The sequence below is a fragment of the Juglans regia genome, chromosome 11, assembly GCF_001411555.2.
Source record: "Juglans regia cultivar Chandler chromosome 11, Walnut 2.0, whole genome shotgun sequence".
Taxonomy (NCBI): Eukaryota; Viridiplantae; Streptophyta; class Magnoliopsida; order Fagales; family Juglandaceae; genus Juglans; species Juglans regia.
This window is the reverse complement of record NC_049911.1, coordinates 27018192-27030272: the sequence shown is the minus strand read 5'-3', so window position 1 is coordinate 27030272 and position 12081 is coordinate 27018192. Positions and strand designations below refer to the sequence as shown.

The following is a 12081-nucleotide window of genomic DNA, read 5'->3' as shown; positions in this document are numbered from 1 at the left end:
TAGCATGTGCAAGACGTATCTAATTCAACCCGTAATTTAATGCGATCATGTGGCTACGTACGTACACTTGCCTATTTAATTATCTTGATTCTTGGACGCAGAAATAGTATCCCTCGTGGCATGCTTGCTTTAAAGTTGTTTTTGCTGCATGGATCAACGTCTAAAACTATAGTCGATGGATATTTCTGCTAATCTTAAATTTTTTTTTTTCTTTAAAATGTTTCGACGATGATATCAGGCCAAAAGCTTAGATCAAGGGAAAAAGAGGAGTTCATTTGGCTCTGATCAAAGGTTTAGTGAATGATTGGAATTTTAAAATCTCTCAAGATCAGCTTTGACATTTAAAAAAAAAAAACGATTTTCAAAATATATAATTTTAAGTCTCTTAAAATTACCTAAAAATCTAAAAAAAATCTCCCTAATAACTTTTATATATATATATATATATGTCATTTTTTTTAGAAATAATATCAAATTGAAATTCTGATTTGATTATTATTTAAATTGAGAAATTTAATTTGTATAATTAATGGAATAAATTTTATTTTATCTTATTAGGATATTTTATTTTAATTTCATTTATATTATAATTTCTACCGGTTCTAAATCCTATATTTTTATATTTTAAAAAAATTATTTTTTCTCATATTATTTATTGATATGTTAAAAATTATAAAATTAAAAATTAAAAATTAAAAAAAAACTAATAAAATAAATTTTATAAATAAAAATATAATTAAATTATAAATAAATATAACACTATTCTTCTAAAATAAAAAACTGAAGGAGAATTTATATCGTAGGTACTAGGAACGTACAGCATGATAAAAGATAGCACGGGATCTGCGTCACTTTGTCTTGGGGTCCGGGGATTGAAATTAGACGGGGAAAAGTGAAAACGGCATACTACCCCTTGGCTTTGCTCAGGAGGCGGAGGCGAGGGTGTCTTAAATTCTTAATTAAATCATGTCGGTGCACGTGTAATGTATTATCTCAACTCTGCTTTGTATTTTGCGGATAAGGACTTCATCAGACCACGTCATGCAACTTGCTCGCTATACGTTTCGTTATTAAATTTATTTTAATTTATTTTAATTCATTATTATAATTTTTTAAAATTTTAAAATAATAATAATTTTAAAAAATAATATTTTATCATCTTAACTCAACTTAATTTAACATTCAAATACAATTTTAACAATTTTATACCTTGTGATTAAGGTAACATGTTTCCTCTTCTCCTAGCGACCAAAATTACCTCCTAATTTTGCAATCTTTTATATTCTAAAAATTAAAATAAGTGATCAAATATATATATATTTCTTATTTTAGTAAAAACATAGCTAGAATGATTGAGCCTAACATTGAGATTAATTGATGGATGAACTATTTTTCATAATTATTTCAAAAAGATGGCTTCCCCCCCCCCCCCCCCCAAAAAAAAAAAAAAAGAAGAAGATTTTTTCATCTCCTTTTCTCAAATTATTCTTGTGTTTTTCTATTTCTATTTTAGGATGAACCATTATTAAGTTATATGTGCTTCATTCTTAGGGTTCGTTTGGATACAACGGTGAGTCATCTTATATCATCTAATTTTAATTAATAATTTTATTATTATTTATAAATTATTTTAACTCATCTCATCTTACTATCCAAACGAATCTTAAATTTTTAGATTGTTGATATATAAGTTGAAGATAATGATGCTTGGCTTAGATAGGCGCATAAACCTTACATGCTGTCCAAACTACCGATAAGTCTCACGTGCCAATCGACTCTAGTTGTCACGCGTGCTAACTATTTTATTAGCTTCTCAACTTCTAACGTTGAATGTCATTTTATTTTTGTGTGTTTATTTGAAGATTGAATTTAGAGAAAGTATTCTTATAAGTATGTTTACGAACTAAATCTCGTATCGATACTTACATCTAAAACATTTATTTAATAAAATAGTGTGAATTGAAGAATAAAATAATTTTTATGAGACACATGACATTTTCTTCTTTTAAAATTTTTATTTTTTTAATAACAAAGATCATATCAAAATTAATACGTGATTGAATGCATAGACGTACCTAACAAGTTTCTTGAATTTAACATACTTATTTAGTTGTCACAATGGAAGTAGATTTCTTTAGCCGGTCGTTTTCCCTAATAATCAATAGAAGTGTACCTTTAGGGTAGGTTTGGGGGGTGAGATGAGAATTTTGTGTTTTGTTTTGAAGTTTAAAATATTAAATTTTAATATTATTATTGTTTTGGGATTTGAAAAATGTGTATTGGGGTTTGAAAAAGTTGAATTGTTTATTATATTTTATATGAAAATTTGAAAAAGGTGTAATGATGAGATGAGATGAGATGAGAATTTTGTATTTTGTTTTTAGCCCCAAACCTGCCCTTAATCTATTGGCTGGAATATGACCAAAAGCGGAAGACAAATCAACCGCATTCATAAAAACTAAAAAGTCTAATCTGGCTACTTGACCATCCAAAAAAATACAAAACCATTAAATATATTTGGCATATTTTCTCAAAATTTTCATTTTTTTTATTGCACTAATTGTATCTAAAGTAGAGTTTTTATTGAGACTCTTCGTTGATATGACTCACTCTTTCGTTTTTTGAAACAAGAGGAAAAATAAATAAAAGATCTTGTAATAATCAAAATGATTATTATTTAGGAGCACAACAACCAAACAAATTTAATTTATATAGGCAAAATTAGGTTATAACGGATTCGGTTCGATTCAATTTTTAAAAAATTTTAAAACTGAACTAAAATATATCGGTTTTGAAAATTTATACGGACCAATTCATCACTAAAACAAAGCTTTTAATTTTTTTGATTTCTACCTAGTTTCCAGTTTATTATTTACATGTGTGACATTATATATGTTTAATATTATAATTTTTTTTAATACTAAACTTAATTATGAGAATTTAGTATTTATTATTAACAATTACTAATTATTTAATGTTCAATTATAGTAGTATAATATAAGTAGTATCTAACTTATTAGTAAAATTAATAAACTTAAATAATAAGATTAGAATTTTATGTTATATTAATTAGAAATGTAACATATAATGTATATAATAATAATAATATAAAAAATTAAAAATATATATGTACCAGTCCGATTCGATTTAAAACTTTAAACCGGTTTTCATATTTTGAAAACTTGTATCACCGGTTTAGGATCAGTTCTCGTTTTTAAGAATTGGTATCGCACTAGACCGGTTACAAACCGGATCGAATCCACCGGTTCAACTGATTTTCTAATTTTTTCTATGCAAAACGTAAAAAAAAATAATGGAAAAATTATTTTTTTCATATAATCTAGTAATCTACCATATAAAAAATCTTAAAAAATTAATTTTAATGAAATTTTAAAATTTGAAGGGCCGTGAAGTCCTCCAAGCCCTTACCTTGAGTTTTGCCCCCAACTTATTTATTTGTTTTTTTTTTTTTTTTAAAAAAAGCCATAAAATTTAACTTTGTAATGTATTAAATACAACATCAATCGAAGTGGGAAATAGTTTTAAATCAATAAAATATTAATATTTAATATGATAAAAACGTCACATCAATATAGTTTCTCATTTCTATATATTATATGAAAAATTTTATTCTTAAACCTCATGCACCACACACCATCTTTTTTATAATTTTTTTAATTTTATTCTCTTACTAAATATATGGTATATGGATTATGAGTATAATAATTTAATTATTTTAAGAATAATAAAACCAAAAAAAACTTTAAAAAAATTTAAAAAAATAAATTTTTTTAATATATAGTTTATGAACTTATGAATAGAAATACTCGTATTATATATGTGTTATGAATAGCATTGGAAGGGGGAAAAAAACAAACAAATAGTGAAAGTGAAAAGTAAAAGGGTACCGTTAATGAGACTGAAATAATAGGAGACCAAAGGAACACGTGACCTTAAATTAGAGGTCACAAAACATGCTTTAGACCGAAGAAAACTACTATTTTTGACTTCTACTACATGTCGGTGATTGATTCAGAAAATAAAAAATAAAAAAATAAAGGCTGTATTATAACGGCGACTATTCTCGGGATCAAATGGTCAATGGCAGCTAAGCTTACCCACACACACACACACACAAACACTTCTTCCTAGTTTACGCGTTTGTTTGGGAAGGAGCACTTTGCAATGGGCCCCACATTCTGGTTGGATTTGGACTCTTTCCAGTTTCTAGAATAATGCCTGACCCCTTAATCATCATTACTTCGCTCTTTAAACTAATCATCCAGCTTAATCCATTGTTTAAGCCCTATGGCCACGTTAACATAAAACAATAATAAAAATAAAATAGTGTCGGTCAGTCTTAAAATATTCAAATTCTGTATTTCATTCTACAAAAGTAAAAAATCTCTCTCTTTTTTTATTTTTTTATTTTTAAGAATGTGCGTATTAATTGTATATATATCATTATATATGAAAATATAAGTAAGTCATTCTTAATTTGTTTGAAAATAATACAAAAACATGATAGGGTGGTAAGAGCCAAGAGGGAGGGTTTGATTGATGAGAAAGATGTGGTTAAACTTGAATAATAAGGTGGAGGAAGGAGATGTTGTCACGTAGATAAGATGGTGACATCATGTGTCATCACAACCTCGTGGGTGTCTGTAATCGCAGATTCAGGAAAGAAACACCAAAACCATGCCTGTATTTAGCTGTTTTTTTTAAAAAAAATTAAAATTAAAATGTGTACACTCACATTAAAATAAGGGATTGGCTTCCCTTGATCCAACGCATGTATTGCCAGATCTTTTAACTCTTGTGCCTGCAGGATGAGGAGAGGTGACTCCTGCAAATGCAAGTTTTAAATAAATAAATAAATAAAATAGCTATAATATAGAGTTTTTTTAAATGGTAAATATTTGTGAGAGTTACTATTTTTAGAAAAAAATTGCGTTGTTAATTATTATTACTATTATCGAATAGAATAATAAAGGAAAACTTTAAGGTGTATTTTGAGTTCATATCATCCAAACAGCCACATTCAGAGAAGGGAGGAAAATCTCTCTGTGTCTCTCTCTCTCTCTCTCAATATATATATACACATATATCTGTTAACGCCATTGTTTCGCTCGTTTGTCGTTCTTGGAACCCTAAGATCCACGAGTCGACTGCCCCGCATTGGCGTTTCAGATTCGCTCATCTTGCTCTCGATCTGTTTATTATTGCATCCTTTGGATCTCGAATCTCCAGCTTCATTTCTGTAAGTTTTTCAATCTGACACCGGAATATACCGAATTATTCTCATTTATGTTTTCTCGGTTATTAATTCAGTAAATTTTAAAAAAAATTGGCCGCCATTTGATTAGTTCTATATGAAATAGGGAAGATCACTAGTGTTGTCGTGGTGTGATCGTGATCGGGGGATCCCGCGGGATTTGAGATTAGTCTGTAACAATGACAGCGGATGTGGATGCGCATGGTGTTGGTGAGGTCTCTGAGGTTCCAAACGGTGACGTGGAGGAGAAGTGTAGCTTGCAGGATCTGCACAGAGAGAACAACGGGGTTATGATTATTAATGGGAGCAATGCGAATAAGGAAGATGCCGACAGCTCTTACGTTTTCGTGGGCGTAAGCGACGCCGTTTCTGGCGATCACGTTGAGCCGTTGGATCTCAATGGGGGGCACGTCGAGAATCTTGGTTCCGGTGGGGTTGTCAAATTGGACGTGGTTGAGAATGGGGAATGTAATCAGAACAAGGGCGGTGGTGGCGGCGGTTCAGAGGATTCGCAATGCGAAATCGTGGAGGGGCAATTGGGAGGGAGCGATGGTCTTGAGGAGGAGAATGGGACTGAGGATGTTGGGGAATCTGAGGCACATCCGCAGCCGCAGCCTCAGCGGCTCGAGGTTGAAGAGAAAATCAAGGTCGAGGAGTCTTCTGAGGATGTTGGAGAGACTACGAGATCACATCCTGTGGTTTCGGGTGTTTCTGCGTCTGAATTATGCGAGTCGTCGATGCAGGTCCATGATGGCAAAACTGAAGTTAATAATTTCGACTCAACTGCTGTGTCTGAGCTGCAAGAGATTGATGGAGAAGACGCTAAAGTTGATGAGGATAAGAATCCAGATTTGTCAACAGACGGCAAGGAAAACTACGAATCTCGGGATATGGTTACTGTGGGTGTTCGAAACTATTTGGATCGGGAGAAGGAAGCACCAGAATTGGAGACCAATGAGATTCCTCCGGAAGGTGGTGCACCTGGGGCCCTTGCGGTAGACTTGGAGCAGAATGCGAAAACTGCTCCTTTTCCTGTCACTGATACGGAGTTAGTAAATGAAGTTGGCAATAATGGTCCTGTCTGTGATGAAAATGGGGATGGCTTGCCTATCAACCACACTGAAGAAGGCCCCTCAGAAACCTTCGATCCCATACAAAAAACGGCTGAACAAAATGGGTCAGCTGAAAATGCCGAAAGCTTGCCCTTGCCCTCCCCCCCAATTGTTTGTGAGAATGCAGCTGCTAAGGACATTCCCATGGAAGCGAACTCGGGCGAATGTGAGTTGGGCTTGGAGCAGAGTTCAAAAATAGAAGTTGTCTCTAGTGAAAATGAGGATTGCTTGCCCAGTGATCATGATCAAGATAGCATTTCAGATAGCTTTGTTAATAATGAATTGGTTGGTAGCATTCAAAACGCCCCTGAACAAAATGGGTCTTCTCAAGATGTGGATTGCTTGCCTGCCTCTGTTGTGTGTGGGATTGTACTTCGAGAAAGTTGTGAAAATTTCCCTACTGCTCCTGATGATGATTCGGTAGTAGAAAAGGATACTGGGAATGAGGAGGCTTCTCCAACTCCTGAAAAGTTTTCAACTTGTGTTGCTGATGATCAGAGGCCAGAGACTGGAGTTGAAAACTTAGGTACAAATGAAAGTGAAAGATCAGATTCTTGTCCCGCTGATCATACAAAATTAGAACTCGAGGCTGAAGATAAACCTGATGAAAGCATTGAAGCTGAGAATGGTCCGGATGAAAATATTAAAGCTGAGAATGGCCTTGATGATGCCATTTTAAGTAGCCATGAGGCCAATGATGCGAAGTCAGAAACTGATACAGGTTCTGTTGTCATTGATTCAGACGAAAAAGTATCCGACTTTCCAACTGATGCCCTGAAGGAAGGATTCGAAGTTTCAACTGTGGTCATTGATTGTGATGATGGCCACCCTCATTCTATTGCTGCTACAGAGGTGGAATCCCATGTAAATGGTTTGGTTGAAAATGAATTGTCTAATACTGCAGGTGCTGATGTGAAATCAGAGTCTGAAGTTGAAAACCTGTCCACACTAAGTAGCAGGGATATGCCCTGTGATGATGGTATTGAATCCGATTCCAAGGTTCAGGATGGCTCAGCTACTTCGACAGAAAGTGCACTTAACTGTGTGTCAGATGCTGTACATGTTGAAGATGGAGTTGATCAGTTAACTGGTACAAATAGTGGTGACAAACCAACATCTCAAGTAGCTGAGGGCACCACCTGTATTCATGGGCATGAAACCTCAACAACTTCTCCAGGAGGTTCCGCCTGTGATGCTTTGGAAGGACAAATTTCTGAGGTTGTCCAACACCCCTTCTACTATTTAATCAGGCTTCCAAGATATGATGAAGAAAATTTAAGAGAACAGATTAATCATGCTCAGTTTCAAGTTGATGAGAAGACTCAAATTCGGGATGCTATTCGAGCTGAAATCCAAAGGAAAAGGGTGAGGAATATTGACTTTTACTTCACAATTTTTTTAGAGTAAGGTTTTTGCTTCTTGTTACATGATTTTCTTGATGCTCCTACTATTAGGCCACTTGGAAGGAGTCTGGTGATCATTTTAAAGCTACCAAGTTGGAAGAGAGAGCTGCACGAGACTTGCTTAAGTCCAAACGCCAGGAGATGGATTCTGCTCAATCTGTGAATAACAGAGTGAAGAATTCAATCTCTGTTGAGGATATTGATGCCAGGGTATGTATGCACTCACTTGCCCTTTTTCTGCTGGTAGCTGAATGGGGGGAAGTTTCTATGATCTACTTTAATTTGGTTGTCTTTAGGAAAGTATGCCTATCTTTTTTCAATTTATGGCTTGTAAACAGATACGTAATATGGAACATGCAATTCAACATGAAACCCTGCCTCTGAGTGAAGAAAAGCAGTTGATTCGTGAAATCAAGCAACTGAAGCAACTTCGTGAAAAGCTCTCTTCTGATATGGGTAGGCAGGATGATGTTCAGTCGGCTTTAGATCAGAAAGATGAAATTGAAGCACGTTTGAAGGTACTGTTGTCTGGTTGCTCTCATAATCATTTAATTTTTATGTATGTAGCAGGTGACATGAGCTACCACAGTTCAAATATCTATAGTTAAATTTATGCACCTTAAACCTGTATACAGTTAAGAAGCTCTATATTCACATATGGGATAACTTCTCTGTTTATACTTTATAGTAGTATAGACAGGCCTTGAATAGCCTATCTGATTTTCTTTAATCTACAGTTTCTGAGAAAGGAACTCGATATACTCAGAGACAATGTCCTGAAAGCTGAAGCTGTCACTACAGCTGCAAAAAAGAGGTATGATGAAGAAAATGAAAAGTTCAATGAATTATATGCTCAGTTTAAAGCAGCGGATAATATTCGCCAAGAAGCATATGCACATTTACAGAGCTTGAAGAAACAGTTGCATGACAAGGTATCTTGTTTTAATGTTTGCACGTTTATCCTTTTTCTAATGCTCGAGTAGTATGCATGAACCTTCTTCCTTTAGGGGATAGCTGCATTTTCTCAACATATAAAGTAACTGTTATTGGGGTACTTTACAAAGATGTCACAACAGAATAGAAAGTCTTGTCCAGCGATTTTGGTCATAGGACATCTTAGATTTTGTAATTTGTTGAAGATTTTGACTCTACATCTAAGAAGATTACTACAATGTTTACAATTGAAATTTTAAATTAAAAAAGTTGGCAATCAATTATTAATAGTCAATTGGTCTGTCCGGGAGAGATCATAAAGCTGATTGCTTGTTGAGATTATGATCTCTGTCATTCTCTCTGTCTCTCTCTTTCTGGCACACACACACATACCCACATATACACACCGTGTGACAGGTTGGCAAGCAAGTGCGAGTGCTTAAAGACAAAAACTGTGGACTGACAGGAAAGCTGGAATGAAGTTTTACCGGAAGAATAGATGGACTTCAAAGTTATTCTGATTTGATAATCTAATTTAAAAGACGATGCTGGAAGCTGTTTCCCATTAAGCTTATGTTGTGATGTTTTTGTTGGGTGGTACCTTGTTCGTTTTTGTTGGCAGTTTTAGAGCAGAATGTTTCTCCCATTATGTTCCGACTCCACTAGCTTATTTAGTTGGCAAAAATTGTCAGTGTCTGCACTCCGATGGTTTTAAAAAGAAGTGACATAACCAACCAGAATAGATTTAGCGTGTGTTTACCTCTGTGAATGTATGTATTGAAGGTTAACAAAGATGTTCACATGGAGAGATATTGACCCAACTCTTATTCTTTAAATATGCAGAACAAACACTTTTGGAAGTACAAGGATGACGTTAGGGCAGCTACTGATTTAGCATCAGAGGGCAAGAGGGAGGAACTTCAAAGACTTTGCATTAACCAGGTGAGCTCATGTGGTCCTTTTGTTGGTATTCTCTAGCAAATCAACTTTAGTTTTGCACTGACAGATCTACTGTTTAGACGGAGAAAGTTATGGAACTATGGAACCAAAACGATGAGTTCCGGAAGGAATATATCAGGTGCAACACTAGGAGCACATTGAGGAGACTGAGGACACTGGATGGCCGGTCACTTGGTCCGGATGAGCAGCCACCTCTAATTCCCAAGGTGGTTTATGAAAGGGTGGCCAAGGATAAGCCTGTGTCCCTGCCGTCGGCTGTGGAACAAAAGAAACAAATTGTGCAAGTGGAAACTGAAAAAGTGAAGCTATTTTCTGATGAGAAAGCTGTGGAACAAAAGAAACAGACAACTAATATATCTGAAAAGCCTGTAAAACCTGCTCCTTTGGGGAATGGCTTAGCAAATGTTTCTAGCAAAGATGAGATTAAAGAGATAAGAGAAGAAAAGCCTAAGCAAACAAAGGAGGAAGAGGAGTTGGCCAGGAAGATGGAGGAATTGAGAAGAGAAGAGGCAAAAGCGAAGTTGAGGGAGCAGCATTTGTTGGAGGAAAAGGCCAAGGCCAAGGAGGCCCTTGAGAGGAAAAAGCGAAATGCTGAAAAGGCCCAAGCCAGGGCTATGTTAAGAGCACAGAAGGAAGCTGAACAGAAAGAGAAGGTAAATTCCACTGATGCTCCCAATTCCATGACCAGAATTAGCATTTTAGCATACCGTATCTATACTTGCATTTGCCTCTTATTTGTGCTTCTGTATTAACTCGATGTGGATGTGATCTGTATCCAGGAAAGGGAGAAGAAAGCAAGGAAGAAAGATAAAAAGAAGGTGGCCACAGTAGCAGTAGAGGCTACTGATGGTGCTAATGAAGGAGAATCTGCTCCAAGCTCGGAAACTCCATTGGAAACTCCCAAGGAGTCTGAAACTGGAGAGAATACCATGACGGTAGCAAAGAGGTCTAAAAAACCATCACAATTTACTAAGCAGAGCAAAGCAAAATCAATTCCACTGCCTCTTCGCAACCGCACTAAGAGAAGGATGCAGCCATGGATGTGGGTCCTCCTGACCGCTCTGGTTGTTTTTGCCTTGTTCTTGGTGGGAAACAGCAGCTTCTTGTTTGATCTTGGGTTGCAAAGGTTTGGTTTCTAAATACACAGCTTAATACATCATCATTATTAACTAGGTATCCTATAGAGGTTGGGTGAGAGATTACCGTAGATAATATATATAAGCAATTCTTTCTTCCCGGGATTTGTTTTCTGCTAGTGATATTCAGTTATGATAAGTGGCTTTTTATTTTTCATACTCCACACTAGGTTTGGTATTCTGTTAATTTCTTTTACAAAGAACATATACTTTTGCCCAAGTGTTGCTTCTATTAGTATATTAATTGAATTTGATAATTTTGGAACCTATTGCATCCCCCTCCCCCACAACCAACCCGCGGCGGCCGGGCACTTGCACACACTGAGCAATATTGTTCTTTTTCAGTTGCAAGTTTCAAAATCCCAATTTGATGTTGAATACAAAAGAGGACTACATTAAAGCTAAATTCACTTTGTCGCAGTTGTTGACTGGAAGAATTGAAGAAGTGTTCATGATGTTATAAATTAAAATTTTTATAAACGATATCTAAAAACTCGAATAATTATTATTAACTGAAAGAAACATTTATGATACCTGTAATAATATAGATCTCTTAATTTATAAATCTTCAAACTCATCACCCCACCATAGAAAATCCGAACCATTCTCGTCGTTGAAAAAGGGAATCTCTTGGGATTTTGGATCCCGTATTGTGAAGTGTGTATCGAGACTTGAAAATTTCTAAAGAAATCTTGACCCAACTACGATCCGTTTCAAATTCCCGTTTCTCATACGTTATATGTACGTGTAGTTTTTCTTCGTTTTTGGTCGTAGGCTACCTTAATTTCAATGTTGATATCCCCCACACTCACAGTCCTTGCCGACCCACTTTAACCTGCTGTGTCCAGACGAATCTCGAATGAGACGAGGGAATTTGACTTTGAAGCCTTGGATAGATACTATGAACCAATTGCCATCGAGCTTGCTTGAGACTTTGACTAACCAACCCATTGAGAAAAAAGCAAGCAGAAGAAAATGACAGTTGTCTGAAAAAAAGTTACTTCTTTTGTTTTGTCCTGGTTTACCAACGACCTCTCATCTTGGTTCCTAGTAAAGAAAAAGTAGTAACAACTTTCCATTTATATAATTCATTTTACACGTACACGTATGCATACCTTGTTAATATGGAGCATGAAGCCGCTGACTGGACTGCCATGTTGCCCTAATACATGCATACATGGATCTTTGGTCTTGCTCCCCTTGTTCTCCTTAATTTGCAGCCTTCACTCCAAACTGAACCATCATCTAATATCAGTCGACGA

The 12081-nt window shown here is 35.3% G+C and overlaps 1 protein-coding gene across 2 annotated transcripts; it reads left to right on the top strand.

Annotated features, from left to right (window-relative positions):
* The first annotated feature begins 5021 nt into the window (after nucleotides 1–5021).
* Nucleotides 5022–11076, top strand: LOC109007730 (calponin homology domain-containing protein DDB_G0272472). 2 transcript variants are annotated; one of them, XM_018987534.2, is made up of 8 exons: nucleotides 5022–5260; nucleotides 5387–7752; nucleotides 7842–8000; nucleotides 8129–8308; nucleotides 8528–8722; nucleotides 9567–9665; nucleotides 9743–10336; nucleotides 10463–11076. In XM_018987534.2, exons 2-8 carry the CDS (start codon nucleotides 5455–5457, stop codon nucleotides 10820–10822), a joined length of 3885 nt encoding a protein of 1294 aa, XP_018843079.1. In that variant the 5' UTR covers nucleotides 5022–5260; nucleotides 5387–5454; the 3' UTR covers nucleotides 10823–11076. The 2 variants fall into 2 exon arrangements, with proteins under 2 accessions (XP_018843079.1, XP_018843078.1); XM_018987533.2 differs by having other exon boundaries at nucleotides 5382–7752.
* The last annotated feature ends 1005 nt before the right edge of the window (nucleotides 11077–12081 follow it).